This window comes from Cydia pomonella, chromosome 1 (assembly GCF_033807575.1).
Source record: "Cydia pomonella isolate Wapato2018A chromosome 1, ilCydPomo1, whole genome shotgun sequence".
Lineage (NCBI taxonomy): Eukaryota > Metazoa > Arthropoda > Insecta > Lepidoptera > Tortricidae > Cydia > Cydia pomonella.
The window spans coordinates 43646608-43670899 of NC_084703.1; the positions used below are offsets into that span (position 1 = coordinate 43646608).

The following is a 24292-nucleotide window of genomic DNA, read 5'->3' on the forward strand; positions in this document are numbered from 1 at the left end:
CTATCCTCCACCTCCACCAGTCGCTTTTCGGTGAAGGAAAACATCGTGAGGAAACCGGACTAATCCCAACAAGGCCTAGTTTACCCTCTGGGTTGGAAGGTCAGATGGCAGTCGCTTTCGTAAAAACTAGTGCCTACGCCAAATCTTGGGATTAGTTGTCAAGCGGACCCCAGGCTCCCATGAGCCGTGGCAAAATGCCGGGACAACGCGAGGAAGAAGAAGAAGACTCTATCATCGCCGTTTCACGATAGTTGATTTATTTATGCCGATATTTAAAAAAAAACATGGGATATTCCAAGGACAATTGCGTTACTTTACTAAAACGTTATATTTTATTAGAAAAAAAATGTTGCTGGAAGATCGTTGCAACGTCCATAATGTTTATTTAGGGTCGCCGTCATCGAAAACGATGAGGAGGACGATATATATATATATATATATAGGAATTTAATTTCAGTACCATTTCGTACCTTGTCAAAGTGACAATACGAGTAGTATGGGGTTTGTAGCGACTTTCATATTAATTGCCACTGTGATAAGGTACGAAATGGTACGGAAATTAAATTATTTGACTGTATCTACACTTTTGACGCGTAGTCTCCGTTACTTTTGATGTTGAATTTATGACATAAAAAGTGTTTCATGTTAAGTGTAAAAACATAATATTCACTTAGCAATATTTATTACTAGATATTCGAATGTTACAATGATCTTGGACTAGATTGACTTAGAACGCGGAGTAGTAAAAATGTTAAAAATATAATTCCGTGTAGTTTCTTGTTTTACTATTAACTATCGACAAAGGCACTATTATTCCACCAATAAGTGTAATAAATGTAGAATAAGCAAAATTACAAAATGTATAAAATATATTCTTTTTTTTAGGGTGTTTATAACTCATGTTTTTAGTCCATAAATACTTATACAAAGGTTGCAGGCCAAGTAGATATAGACGGCCGAGCGTAGCGAGGTCGTCTAGGGATACGTGGCCAGCAATCCAGTTTCTCGCCGAGATTTGTATAGTGCTTTTCTCCAACTTGCAATGTAATAAATTGTAATGAATTTGTTTTATTCGTAGGTTTACACAGCTAAAAACAAATTACGAATCTAGTACTATTTGATAGTTTAATGCCACTGCGTCACAATTTGACGTTTTAAAACAAAAGAAGGTTGCTTATCACGCCTAGGTGTGTAAGGCTGTATGAAATTCCTTTACATATCATCTTCATTCATCGCACCGGATACGTAGTATTTACGGACCTAGTTTGAATTAACTTATGTCAACATCTCATTGCAAGTTTGAGATAAAGTAAATTATAAATATATATTTACAGATAACAGCACCAGTTATAACTTATAAAGGCATTTCCATTTTAACTTTAAAGCGCGACTTAAGTCGTGTTTCTGTAACGTTTTTTTCGAGACTGGAAGAGCCGTGGTTTGCCGTTCCGTGTGTACTTAGATTATACTGAAAGTTCCTGGAGTCTTAAAAATGTTTAAAAAAATCTTTAAAAAATCCCTGACGTATAATTTTCAAACAGCATTCCTAAAATGCAAATCATCACCGAACAAACTGTATCCAAAAACAGACAATAAGTTATTTATACAAATAAACATTTTCATTGCGTGACCTCTAAATGGCTCATTCCAGAAACTTTCAGTATAACCCACGTACAGGGTGGACAAATAAGAATGATACACTTTGTTTTTAAATTTTAATTATATTAAGTGGAAATTTTATTAAATATTTTTTTCATAAATATATTATTCAGGGTTGGCAATTGTATACGGAAGACAATTTCTGCCAAATGTCTACCACTAGCAGCAAGCAATTTTATCTCAAATGTTTCTGTTGTTTAAAACACGTTGTTTGCTTGATTAATTTTGAAAAAAAGTGACAGTGTTTGGCACCCAAATTCCTCAAATTTTGCAGCTCTTGACTTATTTCTGTGGGGCTATCTAAAATTACGTGTCTATCCAAATTCCCCAAATTTTGCAGCTCTTGACTTATTTCTGTGGGGCTATCTAAAATTACGTGTCTATGCTAACGAGCTGATGAAATTTAAACGGTTAAAACCGACTATTCGACACAAATGTACTAAGATAATGCCAAAAATATACGAATAGATGCTGAACATTGGGATGATAAGGGCTTACATTTGCCTGCTGTTAGAGGTGGACATATGTCAGACATTATGTTTCGCATGAATTTGCCAACCCTGAAGAATATATTTTTAAAACAATACTTAATAATTTTTGAACTTAATACAGTTAAAATTTAAAAACAAAATGTATACTTCTTATTTGGCCACCCTGTACTAAGTGCAGCGGCGTCCAGATCTGGACACACCTTAACTGCTGGAAGTTTCTAGAACCCGCCCGTGACGTCGACGGCTGCCCCGGTAACGAAGGAGCTTTTGTCAGAACTCAGGAATGTTATCACCTCCGCTATTTCTGTGAACGTATGGATAATGTACATACCTAAGTAAAATACTTCAGGGCATTAAGAGCCCATAACGCGTAATGAAGTTATAAATATAGACCGGTGTGTGTATTGTACGAGTATCAAAACGTCGTGGGATTGCATCACCAAAGAGAATTTGAAATAGATATGGATTGTCAAAGTAAACTTTGTAGCCACAGTAAATTTACTGCCATCTATCGGCAACCGCTCGAAACGACGCCGCCATACCGTTGGCCTATACTCTATAGCGGCATTTTTTGATATTTAATAAATTGAACACATATCAGTGAAAGGATAAGGATCAAAGTCAAATGGCGTTCTAAAAGTCTTAATCATGTGTCGAAAGATGGCAGTAAATTTACTGTGGCTACAAAGTTTACTTCGACAATCCACCTATATATCAAATTTTCTTTGGCAAGAAGTTATAGAAGCTGAAAATTGATTTATACTCTCACCAGAAAGAGCACCGATATAACCCAGTTAGTTATTTTAATTGACTGACAATTATTTGTTATTGGTCATAAGATTTTTGCTCTATTATCTTAGATTAGAAAAAAAAAATTTAAAGGTCTTACCGGAAGGCTGGCCCATTCTGCCCAAGGGTATCATCTTTATCATTTGATGCATTACTTTCTCGGGGATAGTTTCCACGATCGGGGTCTCTGTGAAACCGGGAAGGACTGCGTTCACTCTGCAATAAGAATTAAAATAAATTAGCTTTTGCCCGTGTCATTGTACTGTGTAGAAGGAAGATTATTGTGAAAAAAACTATTAAAAAAAAAAAACTATTTAAAAAAACTACTTTTTTACGGCCCGTCTAATGGTAAGCAGTCTCCGTAGCCTCTAGACGCCTGCAACTCTAGAGGTGATGTTGCCTGCTCTAACAGTCCGCACCCTCATTGAGCTCTGGCAACCTTACTCACCGACAGGAACAAAGCACTTTGAGTAGGGTCTAGTGTTATATGGGTGCGGTTTTCTGTAAGGTGGAGGCACTTCCCCACTCGGGCTCTGCTCTAGATCTGGAATGACATCCGCTGGCTGTGCCCTACCACACAAAGCGAGATGACATTCACAATGCCCATACCTCTCTTTTGGACGTAGTTTAAGGACATATCCGGGATCCATGTCCGAAGTCATCAGAAAGTATTAAATTTCAGTGCAAAATCATGAGTAATCTCCAGAGACCCAGACGCAGTTTTGTTGTTGAATTTGGAACCTTTTGTTAATAGAAGTAAGTTTAGAATAGATTGTTGAATATGTACAAAAAATTGTACCGGAGGTCTCAGGAGGTTAAATCGGTAGCAGCTCTATCAATGATAGTGATCGGCACGAACGGTGCCACACCGTGGGATTCCGAATAAAAACTTAATATGGACATGAATGGACATGACTAAAAAATGCAGCGATTTTGTTAGAAAAAGTTTATCTATAGGCGAGCAGAAGGCGCGGGAGGAAATTGCCTCGCGCGTATGCTCGCTCTAAGTGGACCCGCCTTATTTAGTATTTTTAAATAATATTTTTTTAAGAGTTTTCGTATAAGACTTATTCGGAAATCCGCGGTGTGGCACCGACCGTGCCGATCACACATTGACATTTGTATCGTTCTAATCCCGACACCGTGTATATTGTAAAATGCTGTAAAAGGTACTAACCTAATATTGAATTTTCCCAATTCTTTAGCTGCCGACTGAGTCATAGCTATCACACCCGCCTTACTACTCGCGTAGTTAGTTTGACCTGTAATTGTATGGTATGCAAGTAATCTTAGTAGTCTGCCAGTGGTATTTTAAATAAAATTTAAAATAAATATTATGATAGTATTCGTTATTCGTATTCGCGGGCTGGGTTTCCGCAACTCGACGTCGCAATTCGCGCCTATTTTGCGTGATAGTATTATGATAGTATTACGCAAATTGACTAAGACCAAAGAGAGTTTGAAATAGAGGTGGATGGTCAAAGAAAACTTAGTTGCCACAGTAAATTTACTGCCACCTTTCTACACATGATATAAATTTATAGAACGCGATTTAACTTTGATCCTTATTCCTTCACTGATGAGTTCTCCCCCCCCCCTCCCCCCCACCGCAAAAATGGACAGACTGTTTTGTACAGAAACTTACAGACATGGTGTCTCCAGTTGTTAAATACTTCAAGATCTAGCGGAATATCGTTCAGACTTACCAATGTTGCCATACTTTGCGACTATGCTGGATATATTTACGATGGACCCCGGCTTGCCCTTTTCAGCCATCGCCTGCGCGAACGCTTGCATCACCAGAAATGTACCCTGAAACAATACAGAACATGGTATAAACGTACAGGGTGTAAATCCAAGCGAAGAAAATTTGAAAAAGAGGTGGATTGTCAAAGAAAACTTTGTAGTCACAGTAAATTTACTACCATCTTTCGACACATGATTAAAACATTTAGAACTTCATTTGACTTTGATCCTTATTCTTTCACTGATATGTGTTAAATATCAAAAAGTGGCGCCATCACTCGAAACGATGCTGCCATACCTTTGGCCTTTGATATATTACACGAAGTTTTCCTTTACAATACACCTCTATTTCAAATTCTCTTAGATATGAATGATAAAGGTCATACCTTAAGGTTGACATCCAGCACCTGGCTATAGTCCTCCTCAGACAGTTTAAGCAACCAATTATCTCGCGTGATACCGGCGCAGTTGACTACTATAGTGGCTGGGGCTTTGTATTGCTCCAATGTTTTCTGGACGGCGTGTTTAACCGACTTGGAGTCTGATACTTTTGATACAAAATATCATTTGAATTTAATCGCTTTTGGACTCAACGCTGGAAATATCTTATTAGATATACATGACTGATAAAGGTAATACCTTAAGGTTGACATCCAGCACCTGGCTATAGTCCTCCTCAGACAGTTTCAGCAACCAATTATCTCGCGTGATACCGGCACAGTTGACTATTATACTGGCTGGGGCTTTGTATTGCTCCAATGTTTTCTGGACGGCGTGTTTTACCGACTTGGAGTCTGATACATCGAGCTCGATCGCCGAGTGGTCGCCTGCATCTGGAAAGATAATTACGACAATACAGGGTGTCTATTCGCGAAAAAAAAATTACTCTCATAGAAAATGTCAAGGTCAGACAGCAAAAATGTATAAATCAGCCTTTTTTTTTCGCGATTTCGTGGTTGGTCCCATAGTAAAAGTTGGTCCGTATGACCTATATATTCACCCTGTTAATTATTGCAGATGACTAAATAAACACCCTAAATTAAAAATATCTAAATATTAGTTTCTTAATTTTGTTTAGGCATTTTGAGGTATGTAAATGGAACACTAAAAATCACTTTTAAGTACATTATTTTATCGTAAAATAATTTATATTTATTTACCATTCACTTCTATTCATTTTATCGCAAAAAAATAACTAAATGTCTTACCACTATCAGTGACATCATTTATGGCGATATCAAGGGCATTGAAATGTTAACTTATGATGGCCCTGGTTTTTCACATTAAATTTGTGTTCCGCGAACAAAGTTTTGTACAGTCGTCATCACATATATATCGGAGCGGCCAAGGCGCTCACAAATATCTGAACACGCATATATTGTCAAGGTGTTAAAGTGCTTGTTCAGATATTTGTGAACACGTTGGTCGCTCCGATATCAGATGGCGACTTTACAGAGCATTAAACTGACGGGCAATCCGAACAATGTTTATAAGATGTCATACCGATCTCTCAGTGTTGAAAGTGACGTTTTTGGTTGAATAAATGTCACTTTTGACACTGACAGATCAGTATCGGTGTATTTATTGTTCAAATTTGACCGAAAGTCACGCTCACATCTATTGTACACAAACCGGTCAGTATAGATGTGCCTCAGCCGAGGCGGCACGCGCGTTTTCCTCGCCGTGCCTAAGCGCGCTGCCTCGGTCTGTGTGGACCCGCCTAATGGCGTATTTTGGATGGCAAGAACCCTGAGACTTAATTGAATGTGAATATTGACATTCAGTTAACCTGTGGTTTACCTACGTCTTTACATTCAGTATTTCAATGTGAATAAGTATCTTTAACATTTCCTGACGCTCGCCGCTGGTCGGGTCTTTATCATTTGTCACTATGCCTGTCACGTTCTAACAAGTATGTAAGTGCAAAAGTGACGGGCATAGTGACAAGTGATAAAAATGGAACCATGCTGCCACTGCTGGACTACCCGTCGTGGCGAATGACACGATCTATAATTATATTATTAAAGCGTTATATTTATACCTTAGTTGGTATATGGCTGATAAAGATGTATTTTTATGACCTTGCTTATCTAAAGCATGGGTTTACAGTTATCAAAAATAAATAGTAGTATAAAAACAAGCTTTGTTGCTGGCAGATTGATTTTCTACCTTAATACAAACAGCATAAAGTTAATATTTGAAACTGACAATATGGCGCCATATTTTAATAAACTCATACCTACCTACCTAACAGTTAAAAACACAGGTCATATTTACTACAAGACCTCCAATCGTGAATACATAGGTATTAAGGAAGTACAATTCCTTATCTCAGCAGAGACACCGTGACACGCACGCACGCACGCACGCGCGCGCGCACACACGCACATACACACACACACACACATACACACACACACACATTATACATTGACATATACACCGTGTTTTTATTGAATTCAGTTAACTTCGGGGCATGAGTAAGTACGTTTATGGAAATTAAATGGAATAGCGTCGGGGATAGTGCAATACCGCGCAACTAACAAAGTCGGAAGAGTTCGAAATTAAAACAATGTACAAGGTAATTGGACTTTACTGCATTTGTTAGTTACGCGGTATTGCACAATCCCCGACGATATAAAAAATTTGTTTTTTTTTTTTCAAAGTCAGTAAATGTTGCATATAGCGTTGTTGTAACAAGGGCAGTACATTTAACTCAACCAAATAATTGAAAACTGTGACATATCAATGTCATTTCGAAAATAGAAAGTCCGAGAGAATACTTACGTTTAGTAGCAATTAAATTTATTAATTAACTCGTACTAAACACTAATCATTACGTAAACAGGCCCCAAGGCAAAGCAAGTGTACACACATTTAGGGGCCTTATAAGATAAAAATAAATTATTGATTATATCCACAATGGAGTTAATTACAATACCGGTGTCTTTAAGAAACTTACTTAATTTAAGCTGGGATGTACCTTTGAAATTAACGGAAATAAAAAAGAACACACATTTAATTAATTTTTATAAAAAAAAAATTTTTGTTTTTAATTAACTATGTAATTTAGTTTCCTTAAACATACTTACCGATACTCCGAAGTTAACGGAATTCAATTAAAACACGGTGTATAAAAAAAATTTAAACATGTAGAGCTATGTGCTAAAGTCATACCAATATAAGTTGGCAGCGGTTTTGACAGCCCCGATGGTGCAAGTGTTATTTTAAACGTCAAACTTCTATGAAATTATGACGTTAACGTAACACTTGCACTGTCTAGGCTGTCAAAATCGCGGCCATTTTATCTTGGTACTCTACCTACCATTAAACCCACTAGCGAGGGCAGCATGGCTTTTGATGGTCTGCTCGGCCGCCGCATAGTTCCTATCAGCTGCTATGACTGTAGCTCCCTCTCGGGACAGAACCTGGCATGTGGCGCGTCCGATACCTGATCCGGCACCTGAGGGAGAACATAGAATACATTAATGTTGTAATTTAATTTAATTGATAATTTTAATTTAGTTGATAATTTTTAATTCAATTTAATTGATATTTTTGTTGGTTTAATTTAATTAATAATATTTATTTAATTTATATGCAAATATTTTAATTATTTGTTGTTTGTAATATGGATATCTGGTCCGAAATAAAAGCTTTTTTTTTTATTACTATGTATGGTCAGTAAGCAAGCAAGTGCTCGGTCCATACAAACATAGAAACCTATTTATAATAAATTTTCGCACGAGAATTCATTCATAATAAGATTTAAGCTTAATAGGTATTAAGTTTAAGCAAATTTTAAACAATTTATTAGTAATATGTTTTATTATACGTCTCATACAACTTAATATTACTAAGTAAGTAAACTCATGTGTGGAGTGAGCACTCTATGCTTACTTACTTTTCTATAGTTGAGTTCAAAAACATCTTCACAATAGCACAATCGGAATAGGACAAACCTCAAAATCGAAGGAACAATCCTGGAAAAATTAAAGCATAAACTCTCAACTTGAAGATGGGCTTTAAAACTAATAACCTCTAACACCCCACAGTCTTAGGTCTTGTGATAATTAGTATTAGTACTAGTACTAATTATCACCAATACAATTTTAATAATTATCAATGAAATACAGTTGAATTTGTATTGAAATTGATTCAAACTTGACTAGGCCGCAATAGGTAAAGGCTTAGGAGAATAAAATACCAACATATACAACATATTTTTACAACTAATTTTGATCTTCAAGGCATAACCTACACTGTTTTAAAAAGTCAAACAAATAACTTAATTTTTTGCTTCTGTACTAACTTCCTGCGACTAGATGAGATATTAGTGGAGATTAAAATCAAGCTTGTATTTAAGTTTACCTGCCATATGTACTGTAAACTGCGGAGATGCATAGAAACTTGCAGGGAGGTGAGTTATCTCTGCAGGTTACAGTTCTTACAACACTTTTTATACATAACAATAAATCTATCTTTCTAGGCTAGATAAATCTTACATGACGTTGCTGAATCACGACTACGACTACTTAGAAATTAAATAAAACCGGGACTTAAAGAAATAACCTAATAGCAGCTGTTTCTGATAAACTAACGGCGTATATTTTCATGCTCAAATTCAATAAATAAATTATCTTTCATAACTTTTATTTTTTACAAACAATTCAATTCAATTATTCTGTTTTGAAGATTTACGAAATTACGAATGCGAATAACATAGCATTAGCAATGTACAAACTTCTTAAAAGTTTTGTTTTCTTTTTAAAATTAAAACTAACCTGTCACTATAGCTAATCTGCCAGCAACGATTCCTGACACCATGTTGACGAAGAACTTAACTAATCAAAACAATGTAAAAGTAAAGAAACTGGCTGGTACACCGCTGTTTTTCTTTATATACCACCTTCCTCGACTTTGAACTATTCGTTATCAATATCGGTTTGATTGACGTTGCTTTGGCATGACATTGACATTGCGCCAGACTCTTATCAGGTGCGTTCAAATATTACCCTATTTTACCTCAGAGTAAGTAAGTAAATATTATTTATTGCACCAACAATTGGGTACTTGACACATGTTGAATATTATAACAAAATTTAGTTAAATGGATAGAAAATGAGCCATCCATTACAAAAAAGTGGAATTTAAAAAATTATATTGAGATTATAAAAAAATACGAGGCTCCGAAGACTCAAAAAAAAATTTTTTTTTGTCTTTCAAAAATAGAAAAGAAAATGATGCCATTCGATTTCTTACATTTTATTGAAAAATAAATTGTATGACAACTATACACATTAAACGCAATATTTCAGGGTCAAAATGGCAATTTCCTTGATCTTCCATACATTTAGGCCAGACTTATATGATGTGACGTCACATCACGTTATCATTTTGTTAGAGGCGTTTCAATCGTCGACTGCGAGCGTCAGACTTTAACTCTCATTTCTGACCTTTGTGTTGCTTAAATGCCATATAGACATTTGAACCTCAGGAAAATCAAGATCGTTTGACATTATTTACAAAAAACAGTCAAGTAGCCAATTATACACTTTACATACTTGTAAAACTACAAATATTTTTTTAAGGAAAACAGAACCAGGTAACAACAGGCGGTCTTATCGCTAAAAAGCGATCTCTTCCAGGCAACCTTTAGGTAGCAGGAAATGTAGAACTTATACAAAAGTCAACAGGTAGTGCAAGGAGCTAAATATGGAGACTATTAAACACCAATGCTATAATATATACTAACTTATATAAGTATTAAAAAAATACCTAAAGTGGTTTAATTTTTTGACATTAAAACAAAAGTTAATCACTAAACAAGGTGGTAAGTAACTAAAAAGTTTAATATTTTAAGTACATGTACCATATTTAGTGACATTGTGATGTGGGAAATCATGGCAAGGTCGCCATGTGATGTGGGAGATGTGTAAGGGAAACAGGGAAACATAAGGTGTTGTCGGTAGACTCTGTGCGGAAACAGAAGAGTGGTGGAAGATATGAGAACCAATAAATTCTACGACTCTTCTCTTTCCGCACGGACTCTATGATGTTTACACAGGAAGGTGGATATTTCTGATAATACTGTCTAATTAAGTTGGTCACATGCTTATATATAGTCTGTCAAGCCGTTTTCGTCAGTAGAAACAGCGGCAAATTATAGCCGTTAATATTATAGGATATTTTGGTAGCCCAGACGGTACACGTGTTATTTTAAACGTGTACCGTCTATGAAATGAATACGTTTAGTTAATAACACTTCGCCGCCTGGGTTATCAAAATCGCTGCAAACTTATCTTGGTCTGAATAATTCTAGGCATAAACATTGGCTATTGTAGTATAACATGGTAGATAGGTATAGGGCGTATTTGAGTGGTGCAGCTTGCCTTTCCTGAGGCCCGTCCCGATAATACCATATTATTATATTCAGCGGACAAAATTGGAACTTATATTGCTACATAAAATTTGTTCCTGTTTTGCGACAGTGGCGACATTTCACCTGTGAAAAACTAACTTTGTCGTGTTATGGGTAGGTACTGTACAAGCACTAGAACTTTATACCTATGTTTCTGGAATCTTCTTGCAAAGGGGAGAGAGACAGCGGCTCCCAAAGTTTCTTGGGAATTTTCACAGTGCCGGATTGAGCTAGCGCGGGGCCTGTGGAAAATTGTATCAAGGGGCTCTTGGATTGCTTTAATTTTGTCGGACGAAAAGGAACTGAAGCCAACAGCGAAACGAATCCACGAATTGCTATTCTCGCGCATCGGACGGACCATGCTCATCAGTGTAGGGTTTCGTACGACTCGCTACGCTCGGCCGGCAACCCCTTACGTCTCGGCCTCTGTAGTAATACCTATACTACTTAGCCTGATCCGCCACTGAGTTTTCAGTATTTTTATACAGTTTAGCATAGCAGTTATTTTATTTCTTATGTACATATTATAGCGTAGTGTTGTATTTATTATTACCTACCTACCAAACCAGATTATATTTCGTTGGTTAACATAATAGTGACAACAAGATACACATAGAGATGAAGGGGACATACTGAAGACACAATGACATTTTTTTTATTTTATTAACCGGTAGACAGACACTAGTCTCTATCTCAAACTAATTATACATTTAGAAATGACGTTTACATTACATTTTTATTTGAGATATTTAGATTTTTTTTAATATAATAATATGATTTACATCCACTTTGAATCCAAACACAACACACTGAATCGAACAAAACACTGAAACAGTAGGTATCCTGCATTTTACAATGTTGTCAATTACCTACAAGACGTAAACTTTGAGTACCGCAGCCTTCATCCCACTCAGGGAGACTAGGGTTACTAGGCAACGCCAGACGTCCTGGGGCTTCGTCCAATCGATGCCAATGGACATGCGCAAATTAAGTCTAGACCCAGCTTCCGAGCTAAAGCTCTAGAGTTCGTCCATTTCGCTCGCGCCTCCGTTCCGAACATGACGTCTTCTTTTGGTAAGTAGACTAGCAAAATCTAAATAAATTTAACAATCTAGATTTCTACCGGTTTGTAGCCTTCTACTTTTTTAGCGCCCGAGCTATTTTAACGGTTTTATCTAAAGTTGAAATTCGAATTGCGTTGAAATAGCTCGCGCTTGTTTGGGGTTTTGAATTTGGAACTGCGCAGCTGTTGGTGGTCAGTGTTCGCCCCTACAGAAAGTAAGTGTTTTTCGTTAATTTTATTTAGGATAAAGGCAGGCAGACGCAGAATAAAGCACAGAGTACAGTCTCAATGATTTTCGATCCATGCTTCTCGTCTAAACAAGGTGAAGTGGATATTTTTTTTTCAATAACGTCACTTCAATGAATTGACTTATTTGTTTTTTTAACTTATTTCGATTTTTTACAATGCTTGGATTATTTTGTGCGTCGCAATCAAGAATTTGTCCTAAGTTAAACTCTGACGCAAGAAAATAATGCGTGTGCATCTGCGCCGTTGCAACGGCAACGCGTTGCATAAAAACAAACGCCATGCGTATTGCGCTTCTATGCGTGCGCATTTTTTTGCTCTTTCACACGATATACGGAAAAATATACCTTATTGTAGGTATATCTAGTGTGCAACAAACAACACAGGGGTGATTTCCGGTGAAAAGGTTCAACTGCGAACTACGTTATTTGGAATTTGTCTTCTCATCTCTTGTCACTCGATTATCATCTCTTGTCACTCGATTATCATCTCTTGTTACTCGATTATAGCCTAGAGCGCAAGCGTGATACTGATGACGGGCAAGGTAAGGGCGCCATCTTTTTGTCAGTCCACGCAGTTGCACCCACTTGCAACCCAGTTTTTTAATGGAACGAGATAGTTTTACGGTTTGCCGGTAGGTGGCGCTGTTTTAGAAAATAGGTAGTTTTCACGATTGTGGTACCCACAGACATAATATCTATGGTGGTACCGCGTTTTAGAACCTAAATAGAGAAGTCTGGTTTTAGTGCAAAATGATGATTAGTTAAAATTAACAAAAATAAGTTTTATTAAACATTTTTACGACTGACGTAACCTCAAAATTGGATATTATTTACTGCCGCGTAATTGTGTTTCTACATAGTAAAGCTTTTTTTAGAGCCATAACATGAATTTTATCATAATCCTTAAAAAACACACACAATTCTCAAAAATACACAATTCACACTTTTCAAAATAAACATGTAATCATACCTCTCCCATATCTTAAAACCTCACAAAAAATCAATGCACTGAAAGAGACATTCAATTTTCGAAGATACCCCGCCACAGTAGCGCCCCTCGCGGTGAATTCTTGTAGTCTTTATTATGTGCGTCGTTGTCAGTTGCTGCACTCAATTTCTGTTTTTCATTCATTCATTGACATAACGCTTAAGCGACTAAACTTTTTGCTTATGCCATATGTTCTGCTTGCGAGTGAAAAAGTTAAAAAAATAAAATATCGTACTTATCGAATTTCTTCCACAGGCTCCATCAATTACAATTAGTTTAAGGCCAAAAAAAGGTTTTGCGCTAACTGTGATACACGGCAGTTTCACAGATTAACAAAAAAATGAAAAGGTCAAAGATCACCTTTATTAAATCAAGACTCAAGTCACATTTTTTTAATGGTACTATTACTTTAAAAATACGCAAATTAGTTTCGGAGATATTTCATTTTTAAATCCAACATAAATTTGAGTCGGTTTTTTTGCTCCAAAGTGTAGGTGGCAAAGAAAGCGCATGTGCAAACCTGCGTAATGGGTGCATCGCTCTGCATCTGAGACACGTATCTTAACCGGTTGCACCCAACCACTACAGAGGGCGCTAATGCTTTAGGAGCGCTATTTAAAATTTTAAACTTCATGTAGGCAACCAGTGCCTTGGCGTGAACCAATCTGGCCGCGGGCGAAGTCGAATCTGCAAGGCCCAAAAGGTTGCTTACCGCGATGCCGCCTTTAAGTGCGAGGCCGTAGGCAGGAGGCGCTTCGCCCACACCTGTCCTCTTAGTCGCTCCTTTCTCTTTTCATTGAGTACCTGTGATCTCATATAAGATTGATTTTTTTATCTTCATATTAAACGTATTTCATTAAAACGGCATCAAGATTCGTCTTGAAGCGACCTTCTTATCGGGTTTAACAAGGTATTAATATAATTTAGTAAACCCTTAAATACTTACATGTTGGTGTGAAAAGCAAGCATTATGAAGAATTATAGTTTAGTCATTTAATTCATGTGCAGTGATCATAGTGTAAAGCTAAGTGCAAGTGTTGAATTAATTGAGTAGGATTGTGAATTTTATTTTTTTGGTTACTGTACGTGAAATTTGAAAATCAAGCTAGAGTCGCTCGGCCAAAGCAAGACCAGATCGGAGATGGATACTTAGTATAGACTTTAGTTACAAAATGGAGAGGCCCACTTGGAAAATGAGGCCATAGCAGAACACTGATGCGTTGAGATGAAGATATAATAAGAAGACCTTCCAGGGGTCTACACGCAGGGGCGCCTATGATTACGAAGATGGAAATCGTACAGAATATAGAGCTTTTGTGCAAACACATGAGGTCGTCATTACACCTCATGTGTTTTTTTACTGCAGAGCCATCTATTGGCTAAGTGAAGTATCAAGTTTGTAGTGTCTGTTTTATATTAGTTTTTAGTTTGTGTACCTAATATTATTACTTAATAGGTAAGTATATAACATGTTATATCGAACAGAGCCCCTAGTGTAAATTTATTCGATTTCGAAACGTGAGAACGTGACGTACGCGTTTTCGTTAAGTCTCATTTAGTATGGGATTTAGACAGCGCGCCAAGCATGACGTTTTGGAAACTCAAAATCTCATACAAAATGAGACTTAACGCAAACGCACGTCACGTTACGCCATCGAATAAATTTACACTAGGGTTACAGACCGAAGTTGTACGTTTTGACTAAGATAACAAATACTGAAATAAAATGATCTAATAAGTTTTCTTATGTATTATATTAAGAAATTTGGGTATCGTTTTGTGAGCACAATTTGCAAGGAATCCTTCATGTAAGCTTGGCAGCAAGCCGCTACGTCACTATCGTTTGACATATTAATGACAGAGATGCAGATGGAACTCAATTAAATTCGCTTGAATAACGTCTTTGACCATCTGCTCATGTTAGATCCTACTTGCAATTTCGATAAATAGGTGGCGCTGTCGCCCAGACAACAACACATGCATTACTCACTTTAACATAACTGCTTCCTTGTCGTTTGGCGTACATTGTACTTACGTATATTATTTTACATTGGACACGGGAACAAAGAAGTGCATAAAGCGCATGTCCTGTACATCGATCTTGGTGCATCTAGGATTTTAGTGGTCTAGTCTAGTAGTCTAGAACTCATATCAGTTAGTGTTCGTTTCGGAACTACTTTTAATATTTATAGCTAATGTTTTCTATATTTAAAAATCATTACATTTATATGTTACCTACACATACACACGTATATGAAGTGAAGTCATAGGTAAGAGTTAGTAATTATTACTGAGATATTTTCTACACTTTCGTATATTTTACAAAATCTTAAGTGCTCAAGAAAATAGAAACTGTGAGAATTATTTGACGGTGATAAGTGTAATTTGTTACTTTATGGAGGTGACCAAAGTGATATTTAAGTGAAAGTAAAAAAAGTGTGTTCTTTTTTGTGGACTGTGGGGTGTCGGTATAAAATAACAACCATTCAGTAACATTTATTGCGTGTTAAGTGCGGATTTCAGTCAATACAAAATATACTTTAGCACTACTGTGATACCTAATTTTCTTTAATTATTTAGGTCTTAGGGACGCATTTATGCGTTAGAGGGAGTAAGTGATATTGCTATCTCATTCCACCGCATAGCTGCGTCCCTTAGACTGGCCTACGCTGGGCCATCGTGTAGGGGAGCCCTTATACAAAGATAATTAAGAAAACCAAGAGTGCTTACTCCATACAACGTATAACAGAGTAACCGGAACTCTATTTTCAACTCCTACGCTTACTCTGGTTATAATATTAGCTGGAAATCGTTAAGCATTAGACTTGTGGTTTGCCGTGACATCTATTGTCGAGTAGCAGTACTGAGAGTTCCGCTACTTGACGCTAGATGTAGACTACGAAAATAATAGTATTTTTGTTAACAAAACCGTTGTATGGAGTGAGCACTCTTGGTCTTCTTAAATCTCTTTGGTCTTATAGTACAAAAAGTATTATTTAATACGACTCGTAGAAAAAGTATTGTATTCGATAATAATATAATGAAAGCTCTATATTATATTACGATTGTATAAAATACTATTTTTGTCTTCTACATATTTTGGCTTTTCTGACAATTGACTCCCGATATTCCGGTTTTGAATTTCAGACCGTGTGGGATGCACCTAAAAGGGGCTTAGGCAAGAAAAAGGAAAGGGGTTGGGGATAGACTAATGCGCAGGTTTAACTCTAGGAGTCTTGATAACTGCGCATGCCGACCTAACGCGCATGCCTATGTCTAGGTACCCTAGAAGACCTGGATCGATCGCGAGTAGTTAGTACTCAAATCATGGTCCAGATCTGGGCAGTTTATGTCTATTTTAGTGCCGTGGTAGACGTGTCATTGACGTCATCCACGCATCTTTACCTTTCTGCATATTGTTTAAATTGTTACCTGCGTGTGTGTTTTTTTTTCTATAAAGCTACGCTATGTTAAAGACTTAAAAAATAAAGGTTAAAAAGTGACGCTAAATAAAATGTACGCCATCTGTTGGATCGGTTTTAAAACGAAATCAAATTTTCTATCAGTGAAAAGTCACTCATTACCACTAGATTCCCAATTTCTATTGCTCGTATTTCTAAAATATCAATTCGCCGTTTTCCACAGATTTTCGAGTGACGTATTCGAGCGCTATTTAAAAATCAGCCCCCTGGAGATCGATTTTTGGAATTTAAGCGCTCGATTTCATCACTCGAAAATGTGTGGAAAACAGCGAAATGCTATTTTTGAAATACGAGCGATAGAAATTGGGAATCGAGTGGTATTGACCACTCGTTTTTAATTATATTAGTAAAATTTAAATGTCTAGTAGTGGAGATAGTATTCAACGAAATAGACGAAATCGAGCGGTCGAAATTCAAAAATCGGCTGCCTGAGCTATGTACCGAGTGTGAAACTTTATGTTGATTTTTTTTTTATACCACGACGGTGGCAAGCAAGCATACGGCCCGCCTGATGGTAAGCAGTCACCGTAGCCTATGGACGCCTGCAACTCCAGAGGTGTTACATGCGCGTTGCCGACCCTTTAAAAATCTGTACACTCCTTTTTTGAAGAACCTCATACTGTAGACCCTCGGGAAAACCTCGGCAGGTAGCTCATTCCACAACCGGAGCGTGCGCGGGAGGAAGTTCCTCTTAAACCTGATTAAATTTAGTATGTAAGTAAAGTACTTACCTAAGTGTAGTTTTAGTAAAATTATATAATTCTGCTTTTTAGATGATATCAATAAAACACGAGTCCTGTAAAAAGTGTATGATTATTACTTCCTCGCGTATTTCTTTTCATCCATGACAGTTTGTTTATAAAAAACTGGCCAAGTGCGAGTCGGACTCGCGCACGAAGGGTTCCGTACCATTACGCAAAAACGGCAAAAAGTCACGTTTGTTGTATGGGAGCCCTCATAAATATTTATTTTATTATATTTTTCAGTATTTGTTGTTAACAGAAATATATCATCTGTGAAAATTTCAACTGTCTAACTATCACGGTTCATGAGATACAGCCTGGTGACAGACGGACGGACGGACAGACGGACAGACGGACGGACAGCGGAGTCTTAGTAATAGGGTCCCGTTTTACTCTTTGGGTACGGAACGGTAAAAAAATTGAATACACAATTAATCAAATATTGGTCAAATTAAATAATAAAATATTATTAATAATGTATGTATAGGTATACAATTATTTATTGATATAGAGACGTGATCGCGCTTTCTTGAAATGACAGTTAATTATTGCTTTTGTCCACAGGTTTTCAATAATACCCTCTGTAATGGCATAGCTATTTAATAATACGTTCTCCAAAAATGTCTATTTGGTGAGTACGTGTTTTTATCCCCTTATTTATTCATAAAACTTTACAAGTCACAATTAGTTAATTTACGTTTTATCCCTTTCTTACTAATGCATATGTCAAAATAACGGATTGAGACAGACGATTATTTAATAGCTGATTGAGGGTTGTAGCACGTTTATGTTAAACGCTATATAATGCTTAGCCATTAGGACTAAGGGCTTGTGCACAAATTACGCGAGGTTCGACAGAGAGGGAGGGGGATCGCGAAAAAATCACGACAGATCACGTTAGGGAGGGGGGAGGGGGGTTTAAGGAGACCTCACGTGTATTTTTCTACAGTAAACGAAACTAAGAAAAAATATCTACCACATGATTAAATACTTTTACTCGGTTTCGTGAAACATAAATCTTTACGCCGCACTTCAAAATAGCAAGTCTATTTTACGTAATATTACATTCATAAGGAAAATAGAAGAATAAACAAGATTGACTAAATACAATACTGTTTATCTTAAAATTTGGCATAATGAAAAATTTAAAAAAACAACTCGTGAGGTTATGTGGGGGACGGAAGGGGGGGGGGGGGGGGGGGGGGGGGTACAAGAACCTCACCAAATATCACCAAGGGGGAGGAGGAGGTCAAAAAGTAGCCGAAAAACCCTCGCGCGATTTGTGCACAAGCCCGCACTAGAAATAATCGGTATTCGGCCTATTCGACCACTTTGCCAAATATTCGATATTCGGCCGAATACCAATATCTGTTGCACCTACCTAAAAAGAAAAATTACACAATTAACATAACCAAAAACTAGGTATAATTTAACATTTAAAATGTATTCTTTGAAAGCAGTTAAATACAAAATATGTCTGATGTCTCGGTTGTCGCTATTCACAGAAATTGTATTTCTCAACAATTTTCAACAAATATTACAAGTAGAAGGAATTGAAAATAGAGTTCCGGTTAATCTGATTATAATATTACTTGACAATCGTTGAGCATTAAGGCTTATTTAGACGATGCGAGAACTCGCATGCGGCCGGCTGAATTGTATGTAACCTCAATAGTCCGCTATGTAACTAAAATCACATGCGAGGTTCGCGCACCGTCTAACTGAGCCCTTCGACTTGTCGGTCGTCGCAACATATATTGTCAAGTAGCAGTACTGATAATTCCGCTACTCGATGCTAGATGTCGACTACGACAATAATAAGCGTTTTGTTACCAAAATTGATATATGGAGTGAGCACTCTATGTTCTTCTTATTTCTCTATGGCCTAAACTACTATTTGGGGCATCTCTACTAATACTACTAGACTATTATTCATAACAGTACCTACCTACCTAGGAGTAACCTATACCTACCTAGTACTGTGCACTTAAATCAGAAACTTAAAAGTTGATATTGCATGACCCTTCATGTCAAAGCCAGTGCTGCCCCTTAGGACCTTACCGTTTACGCACGTCCCTCTGGGTGCTGTAGGTTCTGCCATCTTCTGGCCTAAATAGGAAACTTAAACTGGACATCTGCGCCAATAAACAAGGGGCTCTTACAGTTCATGCATGTTCCCTATAAGCATGTAGTGCTCACTCCATACATCAGTTTTCTTACCAAAACGCTTATTTTTTTCGTAGTCGACATCTAGCGTCAAGCAGCGGATTTATCAGTACCGCTACTCGACAGTAGATGTCAAGTTTCGCGACTGACGAAAAGTGTATTGCTCAACAATTTGCAACTTATATTTACAAGCAGAAGAAATTGGAAATAGAGTTCCGGTTAATCCGGATATAGACTTTTCGTTCGTCGCGACATCTATTGCCAAGTAGTAGTACTGATAAACCCACTACTTGATGTCGACTACGAAAACAATAAGCGTTTTAGTAAGAAAACTGGTGTATAGAGTGAGCACTCTATGCTTACTTATTATCTTAAAGGCGGTATGTTAGACGCCCGAGTGGTGAATTTTCCTATAAATACGTATACTATTTGTATCTTCGAGCAACACAGGGAAGGGAGACGGCATTCATACTATTTCCCCTCTGCCAAAGCATTGGCACAATTGTGCCTATGACGGTGCATGTTGTGACTCGTCCGTACCCAAAAAGAGATCGAGGTGTGCAAGATTTGTCTTTGACGTGTGTCATTTTCTATGTAGGGGAGAGTCGGCTATATCGTACCGCCGGTTAAAACGTACCACATCTAGTTTTCCCACTAAACAACTTACATTATTTACACATAATGCACCAAACAGTGATCTAATGGAATTAAGCTCAATAATCTAATCAGATCACTACTGTCGAACTGTCGGCATATGACTACTGTCGAACAAAAGAGAAAAGAAATATGTTTTTCGTTGGACTTGATCTAACTTTTAATGTGTGTTTATAATACCATAACTTATGATCAAGATAAATTAAAAAAACCAAACTAAAAGTATATAACTATAAATATAAACGGGTTTATTGTGTAGGTGTTAAAATTGTCTAATTTTTATACTTTGGTTATTATATTGATTATTTAATTAAAATAGCCAGTCGTTTAAATCGTACTAAATATAGCATACTGGCATAGGTACAATTTAAACGACCAAGTATTTTTGAGTCGTTTAAATATGATTTCGGATTTCCGTAATAAATATTTGTTATTCAAACCTAAAATACCTAAGCAATGAACTTGTAAAACGCTTCATAGATACAATGGTATTATGGGTGGTACGATTTTACCAACTGGTCGGGTAAATCGTACCGATGGCAGTGCTTCCGAAGAAATGCATTTTGACTTTGTTAATTTAATCTCAAAATGGTCATCTTCATAATGAATATGGCCAAGTAACTGAAGTTTTATATGCACAGTAAAACACATTTGTAACTACCTCCAAAAACAAAATATCCAAGTTGATGTATAAAATGACTCTCCCCTATTTGTGTCGTCATTACAGATTGGATTTTGTATGTGAGAAGTGCGACTGTGTGCATGTTCCCGCAAAAAATGGCAGAAAGATTTGTACGGTAAGATATCGCTTAGGCTCCTCCCTTCCGACGTATCGGAAGCCGGTGTTGCTCGAAGATTTGTATGTAACATAATGTGTTAAGGACTAAGGTGATGAATTGTACGACATTAATTTATAAATGTTCTGAATAACGTTTTACTAATGATGTCATTAATTTTCAGATTTACTTGATATTGGTTTATAAAGTCACACCATGGCACAATTTGCAGTCTTCACGCTTCGTCTATCCCTTTTTTATGGTAAGCAATTGATTTCTAGTGAATAATGAACGAGTCCCAATAACTTTAAATGTGGCCAAATGTGGCTATACGTGTACCAGTCGGGTGTCGTTTAAATGTAGATTACAGTAATGGGGCCCACTGATTACCAGTTCGCCAGCAGCCTCAGCAGTACTGAGAGTTCCGCTACTCGATGCTAGATGTCGACTGCGTATATAATAAGCATTTTATTATTATTATTATATAATTATAGGCGAGCAGCTATTTAGCTGATGAGCCTATGTCACACAGTGTCTTGTATTATACAGTTCAAAGTTTGTAAAGTCGTATCACATCACTAAGTAACATCAGTCTAACTTATTGTTTAAAAGCCACTTGTCCAATCTGTTTTTAAAAACATTGACCGAGGGAGCAGTTACAACACTATCCGGTAAACGGTTCCAAGCCGCCACGACACGGTTGGACAAAGAATGATATGCAGCTTTAGTAGTAGTGGGAGTGCGAACTATTCTTAGGCTGTGACCTCAGGTCTCGCGGCTGATAGTTCTCCTGTTGATTATATCGTGAATGTCGGGGAGGTTGTAACAGTGGGTAACAATCTTAAAACACTCGATAAGGTCTCCTCTCGCTCTCCTGGCTTTGAGTGTTTGGTACGAAAACTGATGTATGGAGTGAGCACTCTATTACGTCTTATTTCTCTATGCCTGAGTCGTATCATGAAATATTAAAGGTTGACGTCGATTACAATCATATTACAATTGTTAATTTCCTATTAATGAACCCTTTTGTTTTTCTTGTAGCTATCTTTTTGAGCGAAATGGAGTTCCTTCTTAATTTGGGCCTTGTCAAAATATATCCTACTTAAGGTAAGTAGCGCATTGCTACCTATATATATTAGATTATTACAAAATTGAGATAAGTATAAGATACAAATGACAAAGATGATGTATTTTTTTTATTATGAAAATATAAATACGAATGATTAAAGATATGTAACGTTAACACTTTTGTTTTAGCTTTCTTTTGGAGGCGTGTACTATCTCCAACTGCACCAATTTTCTTCCATTATCCGGAAAGGATCTTCTATGCAACATTATTTGACTCCATTTGCCAAAAAAATAAGAAAGGAATAAGAGGTCAAGAAGATATGATTGACAGTAGGCCAAACGCAAACGAAATGAGACATTTAAAGGCTCGTGAATCTTCGAACTGAAAAGTTAAGGATACCATCTATTACATCTATTATTTCAATTGGGCTGCTTTGTAAGCCATATCCCGGGTGCGTCATCAACCACTGGTTTCCAGCGGGCACAATTGAAATTGTACGCTAGACAGAAATCGGAACAATTATAAGCTGGAGAAGATAAAAAATTGAGAATAGGTCTGATATAAGGAAAAACTATGTAATCGTTTTTGTAACAACAAGTTATCGGTGAGTTGAATAAGATTTACCGACATCATTTCACGAGACATCGGAGCGTGCTGTTACCATAGATGACGATTTCGGTACTGTTTTATTGAACTCATGGGAAGGTTTTAAAAAAATGGTAACTGATACACATGCAACGAGGATGTATTTAAGGAAGGACAACAGAATAAGAATCACAAAAAGAATACCTTATCATCGTAATCATCGGTGATTTGAATAAGATTTGACTGAAATCACGATAGTCTATATCAAACAATAAATAGAGACCACCTATAATGATGGTGATTTCAGTTTTAACTGATTTGAATCACGGAAAGGAATTATCGCTCCGAGGACAGAGCAAGACATCTTATGTTACCGGTGAATTGAATAAGATGCTATTGAAATCAATAATACACCACTCTACAAAGGCACCGTGAACCAAAACAATGATGATTTCACAGTCATCTTATTTGAAACATGGAAAGGACTAACATACTTGTATGGACATGCTTTAACGCGTTAAGAACTTCCTAAAGCAACTGAATAAGTTTTTATTGAGGCTCCTTTACGAGACAGATATACAGCCACTAAGTAAAAATATAGAAATTTAGAACCGGATGAACCTCGAAATAGCGCTAGTTTTATGCATGAAGCCTGCGTAAAAAGAGGACCTTTTTGGTTTGGTTTGATATAAAACATGGAAAGGATATAAATATAGTAAATGCCACGAAGAACTTTTTCGATTGCCTTTGATTTTTGTCGATGTATTGCATTTGTTGATGGAACGAAACCGACGAATTCAATGCAACCAGGGAAATCATGTTCTTGGCGAGAACAGATACTTGACGAGAGCATCCAGTGATTTGTGTTGTGTCAGTGAGTCGAGGTAGACATTTCACGAAATTTTCGAACTATGATTAGAAAAAAATACTGTTAATGATACATCGGATCAGGATTGACTTTATGATCAGGTATTTTTGTCGTCGTGTTTTTAAAATTTTAGATTGTGTTGGTGCATTTATTTCATTGTAGCACGGCAGATTGGTCCGACCCGCTGGACGTTTTACTGTGTGCTCGACTTTGTGTGGGATAACATCTAACATGACCGGGTCAGACCAGTTTCCTGTGCCACGGCAGATTGGTCAGACCCGCTGGACCTTTTACTGTGTGCTCGACTTTGTGTGAGATAATATCTAACATGACCGGGTCAGACCAGTTTCCTGTGCCATAAGTATTCTTTAGATGCGTTCTATTGAAATTATTTGTAATATTTTAGACTACTTTTATGAACTGTAAATTATTTTCGTCTTGTACCGAATGACCGCTTTAAAATTTTCCTATCTTGATCTAATAAGATTTTGCTTTTCGTTATAACAATATTTGACTCTGTTTCTTTAATATCAGCGTGAATTTA

General features: G+C 36.9%; 2 protein-coding genes across 3 annotated transcripts in view; one reads left to right on the forward strand and one right to left on the reverse strand.

Annotated features, from left to right (window-relative positions):
* The window catches only part of LOC133524514 (estradiol 17-beta-dehydrogenase 8), a 229910-nt gene extending 220273 nt beyond the window's left edge, over window positions 1-9637 (reverse strand). The window contains exons 1-7 of one of the 2 annotated variants that reach the window (XR_009800390.1): window positions 9470-9637; window positions 8011-8148; window positions 5325-5518; window positions 4646-4751; window positions 4117-4201; window positions 3040-3155; window positions 1672-2454 (exon numbers count right to left, since the gene is read on the reverse strand). Coding sequence is in view for 1 of the 2 variants with exons in the window: in XM_061860594.1 (XP_061716578.1) it covers window positions 2369-2454; window positions 3040-3155; window positions 4117-4201; window positions 4646-4751; window positions 5325-5518; window positions 8011-8148; window positions 9470-9512 (768 nt within the window). In the remaining variant the exon portion in view is untranslated. Of the gene's footprint in view, window positions 1-665; window positions 2455-3039; window positions 3156-4116; window positions 4202-4645; window positions 4752-5324; window positions 5519-8010; window positions 8149-9469 lie in introns of those variants that run through there. The other variant, XM_061860594.1, reaches the window with a different exon arrangement.
* The window catches only part of LOC133524504 (deoxynucleotidyltransferase terminal-interacting protein 2), a 28954-nt gene extending 5338 nt beyond the window's left edge, over window positions 1-23616 (forward strand). Inside the window, exons 6-9 of the transcript XR_009800387.1 lie at window positions 18195-18261; window positions 21411-21488; window positions 22268-22333; window positions 22484-23616. The gene's annotated coding sequence lies outside the window, so the exon portion shown is untranslated. The remainder of the gene's footprint in view (window positions 1-18194; window positions 18262-21410; window positions 21489-22267; window positions 22334-22483) is intronic.
* Window positions 23617-24292: the final 676 nt, after the last annotated feature.